At 36.4% G+C, this 22,440-nt stretch overlaps 3 protein-coding genes across 4 annotated transcripts; 2 read left to right on the top strand and 1 right to left on the bottom strand.

The window, feature by feature from the left end:
• The first annotated feature begins 147 nt into the window (after nucleotides 1-147).
• On the top strand, nucleotides 148-8,548 carry LOC107724545 (tandem C2 domains nuclear protein-like). Its single transcript, XM_016533532.1, has 12 exons — nucleotides 148-170; nucleotides 835-910; nucleotides 1,051-1,245; nucleotides 1,379-1,549; nucleotides 1,881-1,954; nucleotides 2,919-2,994; nucleotides 3,651-3,757; nucleotides 4,570-4,686; nucleotides 5,637-5,828; nucleotides 7,259-7,373; nucleotides 7,594-7,793; nucleotides 7,979-8,548. The coding sequence occupies exons 2-12, from the start codon at nucleotides 844-846 to the stop codon at nucleotides 8,087-8,089; spliced, it is 1,425 nt and encodes a 474-aa protein (XP_016389018.1). The 5' UTR covers nucleotides 148-170; nucleotides 835-843; the 3' UTR covers nucleotides 8,090-8,548.
• A 1,969-nt stretch (nucleotides 8,549-10,517) lies between these two features.
• On the top strand, nucleotides 10,518-16,660 carry LOC107724538 (pleckstrin-2-like). Its single transcript, XM_016533520.1, has 9 exons — nucleotides 10,518-10,666; nucleotides 10,759-10,923; nucleotides 13,663-13,853; nucleotides 13,932-14,023; nucleotides 15,404-15,591; nucleotides 15,689-15,790; nucleotides 15,873-15,956; nucleotides 16,079-16,157; nucleotides 16,382-16,660. The coding sequence occupies exons 1-9, from the start codon at nucleotides 10,610-10,612 to the stop codon at nucleotides 16,507-16,509; spliced, it is 1,086 nt and encodes a 361-aa protein (XP_016389006.1). The 5' UTR covers nucleotides 10,518-10,609; the 3' UTR covers nucleotides 16,510-16,660.
• Nucleotides 16,661-18,157: 1,497 nt separating this feature from the next.
• Nucleotides 18,158-21,729, bottom strand: LOC107724523 (galectin-related protein B-like). 2 transcript variants are annotated; one of them, XM_016533510.1, is made up of 4 exons: nucleotides 21,603-21,729; nucleotides 21,147-21,233; nucleotides 19,358-19,549; nucleotides 18,158-19,223 (listed from the first exon to the last, which is right to left on the bottom strand). In XM_016533510.1, the coding sequence occupies exons 1-4, from the start codon at nucleotides 21,627-21,629 to the stop codon at nucleotides 19,080-19,082; spliced, it is 450 nt and encodes a 149-aa protein (XP_016388996.1). In that variant the 5' UTR covers nucleotides 21,630-21,729; the 3' UTR covers nucleotides 18,158-19,079. The 2 variants fall into 2 exon arrangements, with proteins under 2 accessions (XP_016388996.1, XP_016388990.1); XM_016533504.1 differs by lacking the exons at nucleotides 21,147-21,233; nucleotides 21,603-21,729 and adding an exon at nucleotides 20,650-20,703 and having other exon boundaries at nucleotides 19,358-19,547.
• Between the last annotated feature and the right edge of the window lie 711 nt (nucleotides 21,730-22,440).

Here is a 22,440-nt window from a genome sequence, read left to right as displayed (position 1 = left end):
CGTGTCACAGTGATCAAAAGAGTGGTATTTGTCCTCAGCAGCGTTAATTGGGAGCGGCGGACACTAGGACCCAACCGTAGGCAGAAGTTTTGGTGCTCACTGGAGGCTTCAGACGCACCTGCTGCACTCGCGAGCTCAGAGATTTCAGCTCCTCGCGGACAGCAGCACAGGTACGTACAACCTTATTCACAAACATGATGTTCCTTGTCAAAAAGAACAAAAAAGCGGTTAATCATAATTGTTGAAATAATTATAACCGTATTATATATCCTATTTAGCCTATATGTATTTCTGCAACTTTGGGCTACTGCGGGCACTTTTATGCCTCAGCTTTTTTTTCCTGTTGTTAAATGCCTTTACCATTTATTTTTGCTAATTTTCAAATGTCTTTGATGTGTAGATTGTAATGTTTTACCGTTATCCCAGACACAACTTTCAATCTTACCACGAAAATTCATTCTAATACAGAATTATTACATGATTAAAACGATGATAATCTAAAGATAAAGTGAAATAAATTATTTAGTGACATTTATTGTGTGAAAATTATTTAGCTCATATTTTCAGTAATTTTGAAAGTGCCTTCCTTAGTTGTGGCCTCATTTCCACTACAGCAACCAATGTTGCTATTTTTCTCTCTCTCAAAAATGTATTTATTTCCACCACAAAATTACACACACAACATAAGCTGACGTGATGATATTGACATTGTGTTGGGAATGTTTGTGACTAGAAAAGATAGAATTCTGTCCACTGTAGTACAGTTTCAGGTTAATTCATATAAATATCTTATTTTCAGTCTTTTTATGTGATTGGTTTGGGATTTTTGTAAAGATCATCAACATGACAGAATGTATCAAAGACTGCTGCAGGACATTTATGTCCAAGAAAAACGAGCCAGCGATTCAGAGTAAGTCTCTCTCTCTCCCTTTTACCTCCTCATTATTGTTGTTTTCATTATGCGTACACACATATACTGTAGCCTATATAAATATAACCTCATATATGAATTAGAAAAGATGTATTTGTATACATTTAAATGTTTTATAGTGATTAAGGTTCGACCTCCTGGTAAATTAACTGCTGAGTCTAATGTGAAGAGGAATGTTGGAGTATCAGAGGATTATCTGCTGTCTAAACTGCCTCCGGATGGCCGGGAGGTTCCATTCGTTGTCCCAAACTTCAAACCTTCCTATATCCAGCCGAGAGGAGCACAGTGCTCTGGCTACAACATTGGGCAACAGAGTAAGCAATATGACTATAGTTATTTATTTATTTAGTTAAATTTAATTAAAAAGTAAAATTGTTATGTTATTTTTATTACATTCTATTTTTTTAAGTACATATTTAAGTACAAATTTGATACGATGGGTTTTAGGTGCCACAAGGACCACTTATGCAGAAAGGAAGGCAGAACTCGCAGGAGCCGGTCAAATGATGTATGACCCTGATTTGACCTTAAACAGCAGTCATATGATCAGCTACGTGTCACCAGGCTCACTGAGACGCCCCACTCTGAAAATCAGACCCAACAGCAGTCCTGGCACAGGTGAGACACCTTTAGATGTGCCTAAAACACCAAGTCTGTTTATTACCTGTGTGTGTTGTTTAAAGAGTGCAATTTCACTTCCTCATAGCATCACTCAGTACATAACTTCTCAGCATGTAACCTCAAATATTTACATTCCTAACCACCTGTGCATAATCCTTCTGTTTTATTCCTGCTCCTAAATCCCCAATTGTTCATGGCAAATTTGCACTGACAGTGTCCCAGATCATATTGTTGAGAGGCCACATTCAGATCATTTGAATGCTTTACATAGTTGTTTTCTTTCTAAGAGTAAAATCAATTAAATGATTTATGTCTGTTTGTTTCACAGGTTTGGAACACAGTGACAAACAGAGACTCAGTCTTTCCATGTATGATTTGTCAAACACTCAGGGCCACGTACAGGTGAGTTCACAGAAATGCACACACACACACACACACACACACATAACAACCCAATCCATAAAACTTCATCGTAATTAAAACTACATCATTCACATGCTGCTGAGATCCCATACACCTGTTCACATGTAAGCTATTATTATATGATGTATATAAAGAAATGTAATATATCCCTGTGATGGCATTTCCTGCTGTCATTATTCCAGTCTTCAGTGTCAAATGACCCTTCAAAAATCATTCTAATATGCTAATTTGGTGCTCAAGAAACTTTTCTTATTAACAATAGTGAATATGATTGCGTTGCTTAATATATTTGTGTAAACATGATACAGTTTTTTTTTAGGATTTTTATGAATAGAAAGTTCAACATTTTGATAAATTTCTTTGTATTAATTGTTTTAAAAAGTCCTAACGATTGCGGTAGTGTATATCATAGAGGAATATAATAATTAGTCAACATTATTTATGATTTTTATTTATCATTATTTATATAAACACTATACTTTTTCAGAGCAAACTGCACTTCAAGAGTAGCTCGGCTATCAACTTTGAAAATTAAGGCAAGATATATTATTAATATATTAATAAGATATATTAATAAAATATTAATAATATTGCCTTCGTTACTGGAATAATTCATATTTATCTCAATTAATATTTATCTTCGTTAATAATTAATAACTTTAGTTATCATACTACTTCCATGCATTGTTAGTATGTCAGAAATCATCATCACTATTGGGAAGTCTATGAATTGCAAATTGGTTATGGTGCTGTTCAATTTGGTGAGGTTTTTATTTTATTTTATTTTATTTTTCAAGTTAAATAAAAAGTTTGTGGTCTTGTTTCAATCAAGATCAGATTAAATTCTTTATTGAAGTGTGGTGTATATACATTAATACTTTACTGTTTAATGATTAGCAGTGGTGTTGTTCAGTAACATTTATTCCTCTCTTGTTCCTCCAAGCGTTATGATTCTGTATCCAGTGTCCAGAGCAGCACATCCTCCATTCAGGATTCCTTTGGGAGCAGCCGTAGTCTAGGTAACCATTCATGATGGAACACTGAAATCGTATCCGCAGGCAAGCGCATTCCAAAAGAACCCTCAAAGTTCCCTTCCAATAGAACTTTCTGGAAAGGGTTCCGCTCCAGTGTTACCTGGAATTTCCACTACAGTTTCATTTGTTTGGTTTTCCTTTTTTTTTTTTTTTTTTTCAGGGGTCTTTTTGGACCCTTTATTTCCCAGCAATCTTAACCCCCTCTCATCACCCTGTACACACTTAAACACAGACTCTCAAACAAACTTGCGCACACACACACACAGGACAGACTCAGATCACTGCAGATTGTGAAATCGTAAAGAGCAGACAGTAATTACTTCCAAATGTTTTCCCTGAGGTCCAGTACACAAGTCAGAGAGGATCTTTACATAACACAAACAATACACTGAAAATATAAATCCATTATGTTTTATAAGGTGGAGTTCAAACATCTGAGACCACTAGAGAAATGCTTCTATTTTGCATTTTTCTAATTTAATTGAATGTGTTTTTAATTAACACTGAGCAAACAGTTGGATTACAAATTCGGTTTGTCCCTCTTTTTCTTTCTTAACAACAGCACTTAAGCTGAATATTAAATATTAAACAGAATATTATATATAAAACATTTATATGTGTTTGCGTGGATGTGTGCGTAGAGTCCATCCCACTGTCTGGCGATGAGCGAGATTGTGAGCCGGGAAAAGTGTGTGTGCACCTGAAGTATGAAGAGGCAGTGGAGCAGGTGTGGATCACCTTAGTGAAGGTATGATTTCATCTCTACAACAGACCATTGTGTCCCATCTAGAGTCCAGATGAATGGAGCCTCTGTGTTGCACTGAGAGACCTTTAACAAATGTTCGCATTTCCACCCAGCTATTTTTAATCTCTCTTTTTCAAATAATTGAAATATGTGTATATCTGTCTGTCTTTGCCTCTTTATTTTACACATAATATACAGTATACATAATATATTATTGTTAATTTAATGCTAAATTATATTGACATTATTTACTATATGCAGTGTTGGGAAGGTTACTTTGGAAATGTAATAGGTTACAGATTACAAGTTACCCTATTTAATGTATATGATATGATGATAGTTTTCTCAAAATAAGTAAAATGCTCATGAAGTGACTCAAATTCTGAAACATGGACAACCCTATTTTTTTGTATGGACCTCATATGAAAAAGGTTTAAATCCTTAGGTTGGGGACTTCTTAGTAACTGTAACTGATTACAGTTACATTTATTTTGTAATTAAATTACGTAACGCCGTTATATGTAACTAGTTACTCCCCAACACTGACTATATGTTCGGATATGACCAGATGCGGTTGTATCTTAGAGTTGTTTATAATATTAAGACTGTTTGATCTCATATTTCATAATATTTTTGTTTTATTTCTGTCAATTATTTTCTAATATAAACAAGGCCCTTCCTCCTCTGAGAAAATGCCCTTTGTTGCCATACAGTGGTTTTAGTGGTTGTAAAAGCTCATAAACAGGACATGTTGCTTTCGTCTTTTCTCACTGTTTCTCATTTTATCTCTCTTTTTGGTACTTCCTCTCTTTTAGTGTACAGACTTGAGTGTGTATACTGACGGGGTGGAGGTGCAGCAGATTGGGGTCAAAGGGGTCATCACCATGACCAAGCCAGTGCGATTTAAGAGCACCGTCAAGGAAGCATCAGCAGTGAGTGAAATCCAGCCATCATAAAACTACAATGCCCAAGATTCAATTCAAGCTTCAGCATTGTTGATATCAAGGGGTTAAAATGATTAGCATTATCCACTGCTGGTAGATTCCAGAATTACACCATATGCTTCTGAAAGTTGCCTTTCTACTTTGGCAGCCTTTTAAAATTACCCATGTATTCTGAGGAAAAAAAATATTTTGCAAGCAACATACACTACTATTTAAAAGTTTGGGGTCAATAAGATTTGTTTTTTTTAAATAAATTAATACTTTTATTTAGATGGATGCTGGATGCTAATAAATTTATCAGGATTAGGATGCTGATAAATTTATCAAAAGTGTCTATAAAGAAATGTATGTTACAAAAGATTTCAGTTTCAAATAAATGTTTTGAATCTTTTAGTAATCATAGAATCATAGAAAAAAATGTATCACAGTTTCCACTGTTTTTAACATTGTTAAACATATATATATATATATATAATATTTTTGCTGTATTTCTAGTCAAATAAATGCAGGCTTGATGAGCTTAAGAGTCTTCTTTCAAAATTTACAAAAAAAATCTTAACAAACCCAAACATATGAACCATATATCACAGTTTTTCCCATTACGATGAATGGAAATAACATTTTCCTGGAATCATAGACCTTGCTGATCAATATAACAAGAAAAGCTTATTGAGAATGGTTGTTCTGTCATCATTCAAATTAGTTGTGATGAATTATTCAGCCCTCCCTTCAGTCCCTCATGTGTTTCTTGAATAATGACCCATCCAGCCGGACTGAAAAGTCCAACACAACCAAAGTTGCATAAAAATCATACTTCCTCAGATACGTAAAAACATGTGTAGAGCTTGCAGTATTGGTTTGTTTTGCTTTTCTTTGCAGATTAAGTTTGTAACTAGTTATCCCTCTCAGTATATTGTCTCTCTCTGTCTCGCTTTCAGGACACTGTCTTCATGGAGACATTTGTGTTCACTCTGAACTTAGAACAGATACGCAGATCTGCACTGGTGCTGTGCCTGCAGGCTCACACTCCACGTAGGCGTACGCTGGGAGAGTGTGTATTATCTCTGCGAACCCTTGGACCACAGGAAACAAAGCACTGGCTGGAGTTCAAGCCTCACTCTAAAACACATGTGAGTCCTCACCTGCTGTATCCCTTTGTGACTGCATATCTAATCCCAAATGTCTCTCCCTCTCCAGATCCTTCCTGGTTTTGACAATAAGGTTATTTGAAAAAGAAAAAGTGTAAACTTCCACCTGCAATTACCCACTGGACCACATATTTTACTTGCATCACAAATTACACAGCTGCACTAGTTCTGCTCAGGTCTCTCCTGTGATATTTAGGTCACTAGGGCTGAAACAGACAGACAGAGAGAGAGGAAGAAATCAATATGCTGAAACCAGCCATTTCAATACGGCTGAAAACGCTTCTTGAAGGAATTAACTTGACCCTTAAAATACTGATCTGTCTGAAGCTCATATAATAATATAATGTTACAAAAGATTTCAATTAATCATTTGCAATTAATTAATACATGTTGTTTACCTTGTTTTAACTTTCTATTCATTAAAGAATCCTGAAAAAATGTTTCATAGTTTCCACAGAAAAATGAAGGATGTCTGTTTTATAAGAAATGTTTCTTGAACACCAAATTGTCATATTAGAATGATTTCTGAAGGATCATACGACACTGAAGACTGGAGTAATGGCTTTACCATCACAGGAAAAAAACATTACATTTTAAAATATATTAAAATAGAAAACAGTTATGTCAAATTATAATAATATTTCAGAATATTACTGTTTTTACTGTATTTTTGATCATAGAAATGCAGTCTTAGTGAGCATAAGAGGCTAAAAAAAACATAAAAAAATCATACCAACCCCAAACTGAACAGTAGTCTGTGTACATACACATACACGTTTATATATTATTTATAAATATTTCACATTTATAAAACTGTGATCAGTTTAAAAACTAAACTGATCATTAGTAACATCTAAATACATATACTGTATATATATGTAAATCCAGATATGTAATTCTGCATAAAATGAGTGTTACTGAGTGTTTATCATCTTTGTACATCATTTCACTGTAAGTAGGTCATCAAAACATTGTTCGGCCTACTGAATGCTGCCATGCACACATACAGGTATCAGATTTGGCACTATTTGCTGATTTTGCCAGCTATAACATTTTGTGAACATTTGGAAACCCTGTGTGTTTTTCTTTTGTGTGCATGCGACTGAAATCAAACACTTAACAGGGAAAATTGCTTTTTTGAAAAGAAAGTCTTTACAGTTATGAGGTGTTTGAAATTGACAGAACTATGTTCCAGAATGAAAGTCAGTGGATGATGAATCATGAATAATGGCTGTGTGTGTGTTTGTTACTGGGTCAGAAATTGTTTTGGGTCTCAACTATAAATCAGTGAATGAGTCGCAGCAGGTAGTCTGCCATAAAAAAACCCCACAAACAACAAACACACACATATATGCAACATTACACCTAAGCCTATTGGGGATTATTTTGTGTGTGTCTGTGTGTTTCTGTAGGTGTGTCATGCTGAGCTTCAGCTGGCCTTGTGCTTCCAGCCAGTGAGTAGTCGAATGCAACTCCAGATCCTCAGTGCTCAAAACCTTCCATCATCTTCCTCACCACTTACACAGAGTGAGTCAGCTTTCATCATCATAATCTCGCACTCTCAATAAGATAACTTATTACATCCTAATCCATTTTAAATATAATTTCATTATAAATTAAATTCTCCTCCTAAAATCCTTCTTATATCTTATTAATATTCCTCCTTAGTTAATTGTTGTAGAAGGGTGATAATGACTAATATGACAATGTTGATCAAATGAACTGTGCAAATGGACGTTCTCTTTAGGATTCTTTGTGAAGGTTGAGTTGTTGAGTGAGGGTAAGGTCTTACTGAAGAGGAAGACGAAGGTGATGAAGTCATCAGAGGGGCAGATCCAATGGGGGGAAGTGCTTCACTTGCCCATCACCAATCAAGACCAGAATCTGCAGCTGGCAGTCAAACTCTACAGTCGTGGCTCTGTTCGGAGAAAACACCTGCTTGGACAGGTCAGTTTGGAGCAAAATACATACATTACTATAACACACTACATTTAGTATCTTTTAAATGATTTAATCTAAATTGATCAGAATTTCATTTTTAACATTATTTAACATCCATTTCTTTACTGTCACTTTTGACCAATTTAAGGCATCCTGAGTTTCAGTCTTTATGTGTATTCCTTCATTTCTAGGTCCTCTTGGGTTTCGACAGCAGTTCTACTGAGGCAGTGGAACAATGGAGGGACTCCATGGCTAATCCTGAAAAAGTGGTGACGTCTTGGCACAGAGTTAGTCGACTCTGAAGTGAGAGGATGAAGAAAGAGATTTTTTTAGCCAAGTGGATTTTAAATGCAACTTTCAAAAAAAGAAAAAAAAAACTTTTTTCTATCTTTGAATACCGGTAATTAAATATGGTTATTGTAGGGCAAAAAAGTGTTTGTCTAGAACGCTGTAGTAGAAATTTCTCATTTACAGGTTTAAATTGAGTGACACACCCTCTGCAGATTCTAGTGTGGCTAATAATGTATTCAGCTGTTTGTAGATTTTACATTCTATGTTCTTCATTGGTGTAACTTTGAGAACATGCAACTGTCTAAAACATTGCACAGGAACAGGACACATAGACATTATGTGCAATAAAGTGTATTATACAGAGCTCTACAACTGTCAGTTTGGCAACATGGCCAAATATTGAGCAGACAGTCAGCTAATTACGTAACAGAGTTCATAAATGAAGTATTATGTTTAGTATTTTTTCTGTCACCTCCATACAACTTTATATATATATATATATATATAAACATTGCTTGTAAAAGAATCCGTTTTGTTCAATTTTAATGAGATTTTGTGTGAGTGTAGGTTCATAAAAGACAATTTCATTTATGTTTTATATGATTTGACAACTGTACTATGGCTTGATAACAGGTAATTTATTGCTACCATTCTCCGAACCCAGAGGAAACACTATAAACAGACAAAGAATGTTTGTGTGGGTCTGAATGTTTGTGTTCCTTAACCCCTCTGATTGTGCTGCTCTTTCAAAAGCCTGTCAAAGGTACTTCTACATCCGGGTGTGATTTAATTTACGTCATATCTTTCGGGATCCTGTTTGAACAGTGTTAATGGTTATTTCTGATGACACGCCCCCAGCTGCAGCAAATCCCAGTAAAACAGCTGATCTTTGTGTGTGAAAGTATTTGTCTAATGTCATATCCATAGCAACCATACAATCTAATACAAAAAATGGTCCATATATAAAATGACAAAAGAAAGAAAAAAAACCCCCTGCAAAAGTCAAGTATCAAGTGACAAAAAATAAACAATAATACAATTAAGAAATTATAGAAAAAAAGTCGATATGGTAATCATTAAAGTTAACATGGCATGAATGTTTCTCTCTCTCACGCGCGCACACACACAAACACAAACAGCTGTGACCATGGGGCCTGTGTACCTTTGTCCTGTGTGTTTCAATTAAAAGTGGATCAGCAGGTCCGGGATTTTAGCTTGGAGTCCAGGATCTGAAATCCTCACAAACTTCTTCAAACTAAGAATTGACTTATCTGCATCATCACACCAACTACACCTTCCCCCACCTGACCTATGTTTTCAAACTTTCATTAAGATTTACAAGCACATGAAACATGAACTGCAGTCAGGGGATTTTTAATGGATCTGGTTTATGTTCTGGTGCGGCATCGTTTTACCCCAAACAACAGAAAACAAAAGTAAGCCGTGCAAATATTTCACAGAATCAGTTTTGAGTCGTCAGTTCCCAAATACTCAATTGCTGCGCGAGAGCACCATCTAGTGCACTACAGAAGGGAATGAACAATGTTTTTTTGTTTTTTTTGGTAACTGCGGTTTGGCCGTGTTCCCGCTGTAGTTTACCATCTTCACACAGTTCATGTAGGAACATGGCCGCTAATTTCTGAGCTTATGATCCACACATAGATTGTGAAAGAATGTCTCAGCATAGCTATTCATGCCTGTTGGCAAATTCCAGTTTTATGTCAAAATTCGTGTGTGCGTCTGATTTGTAGTTTTGGTCTATGATACTTTTCCTAACAGTCTGTATACAGACTTGTTTACATTAAAAGTAACATTCAGAATTCTGTAATATTCTGATGAAACATTCAGAACTAGGCTATACGATAACAGCTATGCTGACAATTACAAAAAAAAAAAAAAACGAACATTGGTCTCCTCTATGTAGGCTAGATAAATTAAATTAATAAAATTTCTAATAATCTGAATTTATTCTAAACATTAAACATTATATAATGTAACCTACAATAGCTTCTTAATGTTAGTTGTTGTACTGTTACAATTATTGCTTACAGTTTTGACCAGTGAAATAAAATTTGTACATGACTTTCAAAACGCTATTTCCATGAGCTGCATTGCCATAGCAACAAACATCCGGTCAGTGCATTTCTGAATCTCACCTGAACTAGATCAATGACTCAGTCTGACTGCGTCTTGGTGACTCATGAAAGCAGCCCCCTTCAGGAAGTTCCCAACGGAGAGTTGTGTTCATTGTTTTAGATTTAATAGAATCACATTTGTTTGATTCTAGCTTAATTAAACTTTACGAGTTCTAATTTTTTTTAATTTCAACATTATTTGATTTTTTTTTCTCATCAAACTCATGCCCAGACCAAGTTTTCTTGCTCAGTGTTGATTGTGTGCCCTAAAACCAGGGGGCGCCGATAGGAGGTGCGCGCAATGACTCACAGTCCAAGGCAGCAAGCTATAAAACACCTCATGAAGCGCTCACCTGCTTATCGAGACTACAGTTAGACTGGTGAAGTGGAGTTAACATGGGCACTGAGTCAGAAAATAACAGCGTTCTTAAAGAGGGGTTTCTGGTGAAAAGGGTAAGAGACTGAACTTTTTTTTATCCATACCCATACTGACAAATTAATTCATAATTGTTATTGTATTATTAACACACGACGTTCATTTGTAGGGCCATGTGGTTCAAAATTGGAAAGCTCGTTGGTTTGTACTTAAACCTGACAGACTTATGTATTATAAATATGAGGGCAGCAAACGGAATTCCTGCCATCGAGGGACCATACTGTTGAGCAACTCCAAAATCACATGTCCTTACCTGGAGTACGAAAACAGACCGGTAAGTGGTGTTTGATGTTATATATTTCCAACAAAATTTCGTAGCCACAAAAGCTACATGCACTAAATAGACACTCGCGAACATAAAAGTACAGTTCACTTATGAGGTAAGTAACCATAGTATAGTAAGTAACAACACGGTGGTCGCGCGCGTTCCGTTTAGATCAAGGGCGGTAAGTCGACATAACAAAGTTAGTAATGTCATACTCAGTTTATTATATAAGTACATACCACAAATTAGGTTTTAAACCTGTTAATGTTATTGTTTAATGGTAATGGCTTTAATTTTATTTATTGTAAATACTTTATATATTATTCATATAAAATTATAGTGCAGTTTTAGTTTTATAGTCCTCACTTGAGAGGATGTCTCAAGATATTGTAAGATCAGTTGGTTATTTAGTCTACAAACAGATAGTTTTGAGAAGTGGCTCATCAGTGGTTTAGTTCAGATTACACCCTGAACACTGAACCAAACACTAGGAGTGTCTCAGAAGAGCTGTAAATGTTTGCAGCCTCAGGTTATGCTTTATATGAATTAACATTTCATTATTTTGTTTTGCAGTGCTAACATGCGCTAGCATGTCAGTAATACAGCTTTATTTCCCCCAGTAAATCTTTGAGATGTATTTGATTTATATTCCACATTGTGTAACAGCAGTAATCAAAACCAGTGATGGAGTTTTATGTGGCATGTTAATTCATGTTTGTGCCAGTTTCATTTAAATAATAATAAAAAAAACAGTGCTGTGTTGTGCTTATCACTTACAGTTTTTCTGAATTGCTAAAACACTAAACCTCAATCTCTGAACCAAATTCTCATTAGCTTAAACCAATTTGTTGAATAAAGCACTCTTTCTGCTAAACCTTAAACACGTTCAGGCAGTTAGGCTCTATTTGCAAATCTCATGCACTCTTTTTGCAAAACTCTTTTTGCAAAACTCTAAACACATTCTCATTGGCTTATCACACTGTGATGCATTTGTGCTGCAAAATGCTAAACACAAGCGGCAAAGTTAAACACACCTAAAGCACAGTTGTCATCATTTACACACAACGATTCAAAATTGTTCACACTTGTTTCTAATGATGTGATCAAGCCAACTGTACAACATATGAGCCAGTTCAGAGTGCACAAGTAGCACAGGTGACTGAATGATTATACGAACAGATGGAAACAATCTGAGAAGGAGAGGAGGAAGAGTACATGTAAGCACTTGTGATGTGGACAAAGTCCTCAGGCCGGACTCGAGCACAAAGACATGATGCTGAGACAGAATGAATCTCTCATTGACCCTGATTTTACGATTGCACAACTTACAGTATTTGAGTGTAACATGCTATTCATTTAGAGTTTTATTTGACCTTTTTGGCCTTTGCAGTTGGACTGCAGTATTTTTGCAGTATCCAAGTGCTGAATATATACAAACATTCAGTACTATCTTTGAATAATTAAATATGGTTATTGTAGGGCAAAAAAGTGTTTGTCTAGAACACTGTAGTAGAAATTTCTCATTTACAGGTTTAAATTGAGTGACACACCCTCTGCAGATTCTAGTGTGGCTAATAATGTATTCAGCTGTTTGTAGATTTAACATTCTATGTTCTTCATTGGTGTAACTTTGAGAACATGCAACTGTCTAAAACATTGCACAGGAACAGGACACATAGACATTATGTGCAATAAAGTGTATTATACAGAGCTCTACAACTGTCAGTTTGGCAACATGGCCAAATATTGAGCAGACAGTCAGCTAATTACGTAACAGAGTTCATAAATGAAGTATTATGTTTAGTATTTTTTCTGTCACCTCCATACAACTTCAGTGCTGCTGAGTTAATGTGAATCTGTTCTCTGTAGAAACAGATACCTGCATTTTCTGAGCAATTCCATGACAATTATTGCACTTTAGCCAGCTTTTGGAAAAAGATAAACCTGTTTTAAGTGCAGTAAAAACTGTGTTGGTGTTGGGGGTGAACACTATTTAAAAAGCTTTTATTTTTAGAAGTTCAGAAGGGTTTGGGTTGCATTCCTCTCCATGGAATTCAATCCTTCAAATTGTTCCCTATTTCCTTTCACAAATACAAGAAAAAGGAAAAGGCCAATAGAAAGTGCAACAAAAAGAGACTTTTGTTAACACATTTCACTTCTCCACATCCTTTGTGCTACCCTTAATTCGAGGTGACCTAACATTCTAGGCCTTGTTGTTTCTAAGAATTTCTTTTTGCACAGGTGACAGTAGCTTGTCTAAAAGTGTTCATTGTATTCATGTTTAAGTACATTGTGTTAAGTAATGTTGTAGTTCAGTGGACATGTGATATTATGTAAGACAGATATTTAAAAATCTAATATTTTACGATTTTACGATTGCGCAACTTACAGTATTTGAGTGTAACATGCTATTCATTTAGAGTTTTATTTGACCTTTTTGGCCTTTGCAGTTGGACTGCAGTATTTTTGCAGTGCTGAATATATACAAACATTCAGTACTATTCTTGCAGTACATACAGTAGGCCTATACAATATATTCAATTGTTGCAATTACTATACTTTTTTACAGAATTGCAAAATGTATTCAATACAATATACTTTTTTCTGTAATGTTCTGGATGCTGTGCTTGAGAAAATGAGTAATGGTTTCAAGAAATGTGTTTTAGCAATTCAGAAAAACTGTAAAATATATGTTTAGGGCTGCGACTGAAGGCTTTTGTCATAGTAACCACATTTTACACTCTGCAGTTGGTGCTGAAGCTGCAGACCAGCACTTCAGAGGAGCGCTTTCTAGAGGCTTGCACTAGGGAGGAACGTGACGAATGGGCTGCAGCGATTGGTGCAGCGGTACAGAACCTCAGCTCTCATCATGCACAGACCCCCTCCCCATCACAAATGAAAGGTTCCACATCACTCCAGCTTCACAACGTCAACCTCAGGTAGCTATGTGTGCAGTTTTTCAATATATGCAAACATGATTTTGTGACTCCATATTTAAACGTGTTTCTGTATATCAGTCAGGTGGTGGACTCCATGTATGACGTACACACTGGTATCCGGCTATGCAGTCATGTTGAGCAGGGCAGCTCTTACACCAACTGTTTCTCAGGTCAGACATTCAGAAAAACACACTGATCTAACACAATAAAACATTCTCTCCTGATATCGGAATCATATTTTTTTTACTCACTCCTGTTCAAAAATTTGGGGTTGGTAAGATTTATTTTTTTAAAAGAAGTCTCTTATGTTCACCAAGGCTGTATTTATTTGATCAAAAATGCAGTAAAAACAGCAATATTGTGAAATATTTTACCATTCAACCATATATATACTGTATAATATATATATATATATATATATATATTCCTGTGTTGGCAAAGATGAATTTTCAACAGCCATCACTCTAGTCTTTAATGTCACATGATCCTTCAGAAATCATTATAATATGCTGATTTGATGCTCATAAAATAGCATTTATTTGAAATACATTATGTAATCCAAGTCTTTACTTTACTTTAAATGCATCCTTGCTGAATAAAAGTATTAATTTCTATCAAGAAAAAAAAAGCACCAAACTTTTTAAAGGTATAGTGGACTGTGTGTGTACGATGTACAACTGTATATTTGACTGTATAACATGATTCCTTGCCTTTTAGACACCAATATCACTAGTTACTTTGTCTATTTTGTCTTCTTTCAACAAGTTGCTTGTTTGAATCAGTGTAATTGAAAGAATCTGTTGAGTGAATCTGTTACGGAGTAACCAGAACATGAGACGTACGGATCCATGTGCAAATCTTTTATTAAAAGACGCGGTCACAAACACAGGCAGGGTCAAAACACCAGTGAACAGGTATGGTACGGGCAAAACACAAGAGCAGTCCAGTAAACGGGTGTGGGTCGATTGACGGTGAACAATATCCAACAGGGCAAGGCAAAGAGAGATAATCCAGGTACATAGCAATAATCCAGGCAGGGGCAAACAGAGTCCGAAACAGCAAGACAAAAAGGGTAATCTGAAAACACAGGCAAGAATCTAAACACAGGAAAGGCGAGACTATGACTAAACTAGCAAAACTGGAACTGGCTCCGTAAAGTGCTATCACTAGGAGAGTAATAAACGCAGACAATACTCTGCGACTTGAGCAGGATCTGGGTGGATGTTATATAGTGTGTGTAATAGCTTTCAGGTGAGCGTGTGATTGGTTACAGCTGTGTGCAATCAGTGCAATGGATGATGGGAAATGTAGTCCAGGGTATAGTGTAACAGTCTGTGTAGTGTGAGAGTCCATGTAGTGAGGGGGTGACCTCTGGTGGTGAGTGAACGGAAATTCATAGACCGAATTCGTGACAGAATCATTCACTCTGTCTGGAACTTGCAAACACAGACAAGCAGATTGATTTAAACAATGATAGGTTCCTGTGCTGTATATCAGCTCTGATTAATTTGAAGATTGGAACTAACTGTTTTTTGTTTCTGTGTGTGTAGGTGCAGCAGCGGTGGACTGGTTTGTGTTTAATAAGTTGGCTCTGACTCGTGTGGAGGCAGTAACATTAGCCTCTGCACTGCTGGACGAGGCCTCCCTGCGGCCCATCGGGGTCAGGAGCGCAGACGCTCTTCGCAACGCAGCTCTAGGTGAACAGTTCCTCGATGACTCCACTTCACTCTACTGCTTTGTAAGTTTCAAATCTCTTTCTTGTTGTTTTATTCACTACTCAATGCTTTTGTAATTATGTATACTAGATATAAACCGAACGGATATTTCTCAAACAGTCCCTAAGCTTCCAGAAGAGAGGCAGTGTGAAAGCAGAGAAGTCTTGGTCTGCGGTGGAACTCAGTGGAAAAGTGGTGAAGAGAGGTTACCTGCTCAAACAGGTGAGCACTCCACTATAATTAGAAGTTTTGAACTGAAATGTGCTTATCTGTGATGCTAACAGTCTTTTTTTCTGTGTGTCAGGGGCACAAAGTGAAGAACTGGAAGGTGAGATTGTTTGTTCTGAGGGCAGAGCCTGGTTTCCTGCACTATTATGATCCTAGCAAGGTGAGAATGCCAACCTTCAATTCACATGCTGTATAAGTACATTTTATACTAAAGTCTAAAGAAATCATGTGATGTTTATTTTTGTGCTGGCTTGTTAATGTCCTGATGGCCACCTTTCTCAGGATGACCTCACTCCGGTTGGCAGTATATCTCTGCGTAGCTGTCTGGTGTCTGCTCTGGATGATAACGGCATACCGTCAGGTGAGTCAGAGTTACACCTTTTCATTGGAAGTGTCTGAAGTCTGATGACTATCTGTTTCACAATGAATATTTACAAAGCAATTCCAGATATGAATAAAAATTAAGTAGCCACAGACCGAAAACACTGAAGAGCAGTGATTTGGGTTTTGTCATGGTAGCAGTAATATTTACAGGTAAATACTGTAAAACACAAAAGCTAATGGTCACTTTCCTGTAATCTTCAGGTGTTAAAGGTAAAGTTCAGGGGAACCTCTTTAAAATCATCACTCAGACGAACACACACTATTACATCCAGGCCCCAACACACGAAGAGAGGATGGACTGGATCCAAGCTATTAGACAACTGACTTAATTAGGTCATTGTTGGTATTGTTAATTTTATTGCTAAATTGTTTGTTATTGCTAAATTTATATTTCTGTCTGACACATCTATTTAGAAATCTTGTGCTGTTTTAGTAGTTGTAGATGTGGTGTTTGTGTATGTGCAAAGAAAACAGATATCCAGTGTTATACAGCTAGTAACAACCGCCTGCCGTTCCTCACTCAAGCCCGCCGTGTGTGATGCTGTGTGGCGCATTTTATGGAGGACTGTTTCCTGAACCTGTAGAGTAACGTGAGTTTTGAGCAGTGTAGCGTAGCGCTTGTTGTTTGTCGTTTCTCCGATCACAAATGCAGACATGGTTTTATGTTTATGCGGCGCGATACGCAACGCGTAAAAACACAGTATGTCATTATAATCAGTAATTATGTCCCCACTGGTTGCAACAAATGCCTCGTTTGTAATGGGTTTTATTGGATTTGTCTTGCCGTGCCGGAGACGGCATCACAGACAGTGTTAAGGGGCGTAACATTTCTGTCACATGCTTGAGGTATTCAGCCAATCACAACGCACTGGATAGCTGGCCAATCACAGCACACCTCGCTTTTCAGAACGATGAGCTTTGTAAAAATCGACGCGTTTCAGAAAGGCGGGGCATAGAGGAGAAACAATAATGTACATTATGTGGAAAATAATGTTTTTTGAACCTTAAACCGCATAAACACATTGCATTACACCAAATACACAACATAATGTTCTTTTTAGCAACGTCATATGACCCCTTTAAAATTCAGATTTTCCAGTCCAAAATATATATTTTTTAATGTTTTTTTTAGTTTTTCTTATGTTTGATATAATATACAGGTGGTAAAGCTTATACATTCAGTGAATGTACTTTGAATGCATAAATGATGATCATTGTGAAATTTATTTTGTCAAATTTTGTAAAATAAAAGTTTTATTTGAGTAACTGTCATGTAGCAATCATATTTTTGATGTGCATACCTGCAGTTTTGTCATGGACCATTAGCATGTTTTTACTTGCCTTCTGTTTGTCAGGTAAAAGAACTGACTTCATGTCTTGCACAAATCAGTTGGTTTGTTGCTATGGTTCTAAAACACACACTATGTCTGTGAGCATATTTCTTGCTCTCTCTCTTTCAAACATGCCCAATTGCACACTTTTACATGCACACACACGCACGCACACACGTTTGTTTTTGTGAATTGTGGGGACATTCCATAGGCGTAATGGTTTTTATACTGTACAAATTGTGTGTGCTATTATTGCCCTACACCAACCCTACACCTAAACCTACCCCTTACAGGAAACTTTTTTCATTTTTACTTTATCAAAAAAACTCACTCTGTATGATTTATAAGCGTTTTGAAAAATGGGGACATGGGGTAATGTCCTCATAAGTCACCTTCTCCTTGTAATACCTATGTCATACCCATGTCATTATACAAATTTGTGTCCTCATATTTTTAAAAAAACGCACGCGCACACACATTAATTAACTTAATCAGATCTTCTTAAAAGTTCTTTAAGAAAAGTTTACTGTTTACAGTACATATTGCAATTATTAGATGTTAAAAGACATTCAAGTAAACCTTGCTATTTAACACATGCTTCATTTGCAGCATTAAGTGTGTAGATAGACAGCACCAAGTACAGGCTTCAGATGGACTTTGAGTCCTTTTTTCTTCTTCAAATCAATACAATCGCAGGGAATTGCATTTTAAAGTGAACAGTCGGGTGTCAATTATGAATCCTTAGGTTCTTAATGCCATATCAAAACTGTTTTGAAGTACATTCGAATGAACAAACAAAAATGATTCTCTTAGTTACTCTGTTCTGTTGAAATGATAACAAATTTTTCAGACAGGCAAGCAAAAAACATTCCTGTAGCTCAAACTGTAGAGAATGTCACTACCAACACTAAGATTATAGGTTTGATTCTCAGGGAATGCAGGAACTGATCAAATGTATACCTTGAAGGCAATGTAAGTTGCTTTGGATAAAAGCATCTGCCAAATGTGTAAATGCAAATAAATTTGAACTACAACAATTACTGCTACAAGCACACCAAAAGTCCTCTACTGTATAAGTGCATCTAATGGAACAAATGAAGGCACTTTTGCTTCTGTATCAAAGAGCCAAAGAAACTAAATATCTAATCAAAAGCAAACAAAAATGTCAGGTAGTACATTATGTATTATAAAAACTATATGAAAGAAATCTATCTGTGCTAGTTTATGGCAAATCATTCTTAATTTGAATTTTTATGCTATCTGGATTTGTGCACATGAGGTAACACAACTCCTTCAGAAATGTGTCCAAACATATGCAAAACCATTTTAAAATGAACAGCCTCATTTGCCACTACAAATAAAAATCACTGGAGAAACTATATAAAATGGGCAATTAGTTCATCAAAACAAACAGACCCAACTGAAATAAGTTCTAGATGTTTTAAACGAACTGAGGGAGTTCTGGAACTTAAAGACAATTGTGTACAGTACATTCAGGATTTTAAAACCTCAGCTAAGTTGCTTCTGTGAATAGTCTGTGTCATCTTGGCAGACAATTCTTCACTTGCTCAAGCCACTTTGGTGAGCTGTAGGTCTCCATGGACTCTAAGAGCAGTGAGAGATGCGAGCTGAGTCAGTCTGTGAGTGAAACCACACAACGGCTGCCCATCCACCAGAATACGGAACTGCTGGTGCTCGCACACAATCTCCATCTGAGAGAGACACAAGATGGAAACAACATTATTGTGACAGAACGGTGTGACATTACCAAAGATTTCAGCTTTATTAGCTTTATTTCAACTTTATTAGCTGTATCAAACCCTCCAAACACACTCTGACTCTTTACCTTAAAGGGCTCTCCTGGAGCAAAGGGGAAGAAAGACAGGGCAGTTTCTGAAGCGCCCCACTGTCCTGACAGACGAGCGTTACGAAGCACAGCCTTTTGTGAAAAGTTCACCTTCAACTCCAGACCCACATCACCCTCGATTTCCTCATCCCCCTCCCCTTTAGACTGGCATGCCACTAAAACTACCATACTAAAGAGACAGACAGAAAAAGATTTTTAACATCAGTTTAAAAACAAACATATTTTTAACAGACTGTTAACAGAGTCAATTTCATGGAATTTGAGTTCTGCTCTTTGATCTGTGAAGCTCCAGATCAAATCACATTATGAACCAGCAGGTTTTGGGTTACACTTAGTTGCCAAATATGACCATAAATGTCCAGTCTGTTGTTGTTGTTTTTTCCCCCAGATCTGGCTGGCTAAGCCTTCATGGGAATTTAACTTTTTCCCACACTGGCAAGACAGGAGTGGACAACAACAGCTGGAAAACCAAATGTATTGCACTGTAAAAAATGCCAGTCATTTTAATTGAAAACAATGTTAAAACGTTATAGTAAAAGCATCTAAAAACATACTGTAAAATTGTATTGTCAAGTAAGTTATTATTTTTTATAAGTAAAAGTATAAATTTCCTCAAATTGTGGAGAAGAATGTGTATTCCCTGTCAGAATTCCCTGCTCAAACATCACATTTGTTTTGATTTTATTTTAAGTTATGAGAAGTTATTTACTTCTTATTTTTGCTATCAGTATACACTGTAAAAGTGGTAACCTGCAGTTTCTACCTGATTTAACCCATTAGACTTGTTGGTATAAAATAATGTATACAGGTTGTTTCAGTGATAATATTTTTGACTTGAATAAAACCAGTTAATTTAGATGTTTACATTTTAAGTCACTTTTTACTGTGCATGTGGCTATATTGTATATTATATGTATACAGTATAAGCTATTTACACAATATTAATATATTTACATAAAATACATATACTATACATTTATACATATAATATTACACAAAGACACACACACACACAAATTGGTGTTTTCCCACATGCATTTAAAATGAGTTCTATGTCTAGTGTTCTCTGTTGGCACCCATGTTTTCTTTTGCTCCTGTGTGAACAGGAGACGTTAAAACGGTTTAATCTCCGATACAACTGGCTCATTGTGTTATCGCAGTGAAGGCGCGTCTCATCCTCAATGAACCAAGTCATTCAGGACGTGCGGATGTGACAGTGGACAAATGAACGCAAGTGTTGGCGAAGGCACAGACAGGTGTGTGATACGAACCTTTTGGGCTGCTTGTGAACAATACCCATCACTACCAGCCTCATGGTCGGCCGTAGACCCGGTTGTTAGTAGTACTTAGTTTGGTGTGTGTTTATGTTTTAAAGTGTTAAAGATGCTGTCACCCTAATTGAGATCTTCATTGTTTTGTTCGGGAAAACATTGTTCTGATTTCATAATAGTAAAATGTGTAATATGTTAGTTTAAAAGATTTTGCCGCTTAAATAGCGGATCAATGCAGAAAGCTGCACATAGCGTGTAACCGGCCTTCTGGAAACTACAGTCATACTATTCAGGGTTCCATTTACTTAGAGTTAAATGGAACTAAACTAGCACGTGTACACACTCACACGTGCATATATTTGAGCAGACCATAATAGCCCGCACATGCACGATATAAACTAACATAGGTTTGAGTATGAAATAAAATTGTAAGGTAAGTCTTCCTGATATTCATCTTGTTTATTAAAATTTGAGGTGTGTTTGTGTGTGTTTTCAGTTTTGGGCTGCTTGTGAACAATACCCATCACTACCAGCCTCATGGTCGGCCGTAGACCCCCTTTGATCTCCCCAACATAGTCCTCCTCCTGCAGGAATAGGGTTTTACTGTCATTCAAATATCTGATGCTATAGGCAGGCAAAATACGAAAAATTATTTATCAATGTACAGATTTAAAATCATCACGATATCTTAAACCCATCGCTGTGAGACAAGAAGGATCAGAATAGGTCCTCAGACCATTCATCCTTTTTTTAAATTACAGTTTACACTTTTAATATGTAAATATTTAAACGAGTCGTAGCATTTATAAATGTAGCAGTCATTTAGCAGTAATTTATATGACAGATTTATCAGTGTAGAGTCAAATACATGAGCCCATTGAGTACGTCTCTGTTCCAACACAATCAATCAATCTCTGGCGGATAAACTCTAAAATCATCGTCATCATACTTACGTTTCGGATGTTCCCCTTATCTGTCATGCTTTCCTCTGTCGCAAATGGCTTTAGTTTAGTCGTGCAGGTGTTGCGTTTCAAGCGCGAGGACAATAGCTGTCATGCACGGGCCACGGAATTGATCATAGCAGTGCGCGAGACCGGCGTTGAATCTGCGAACCCCGCCTCGCGCCACTGCGGTTCCTTAGTAACCATCACAGGCAGGGAGTGATGATGTCAAAAATACAGTAGTGACTTCAGCACATTTCAAAATGAATGTATGAATCTCTGCTTAATATGAGAACATATACCAAGTCTCGTGATTCCAGAAAAATACACTAGCCTACAAATTTTGTGAAACCAGACAAGTTTTATTTGAATTCTTTATTTGAATAATTACTATGGTTATTCTTAACCTATACATTAAATAATACGAAGATAAACACTAATTCACTTGGGAATAAGTTCACATAATGGTGGAATCACAAACATGGACAACACACTCAAGAGACATAAGCTCCCAGGTCCCAACAGGTGTATTGTTTCACATTCCCATCTAACCAGTCCGACACTTTGTTTCTGCAATATGTTTTTACCACCCAGAGAGAGTTTCCAAGGCTTATGAACTCCAAATTACTGATCAGGTTTCCCTAGTCATTCTCGAGGTTGTTTGTACACATAAGACCAGCATGTCAGCATGTTTCATTCTGACTCTCAGTACAGTTTCTCAGTTAAAATTTAAATAATTTATCTTGCCAAATAGGACAATTGTGGCATTAGAGTGCAGCAACAGAAACAAAAACAAGAAAATATTTGAATTAGACATGTAGCAACAACTACAGATCATTTAAATGTAATG

The sequence above is a fragment of the Sinocyclocheilus rhinocerous genome, unplaced genomic scaffold (assembly GCF_001515625.1).
Source record: "Sinocyclocheilus rhinocerous isolate Xijiao unplaced genomic scaffold, SAMN03320098_v1.1 scaffold1515, whole genome shotgun sequence".
NCBI lineage: Eukaryota > Metazoa > Chordata > Actinopteri > Cypriniformes > Cyprinidae > Sinocyclocheilus > Sinocyclocheilus rhinocerous.
This window is presented reverse-complemented; position numbering and strand designations above follow the sequence as displayed.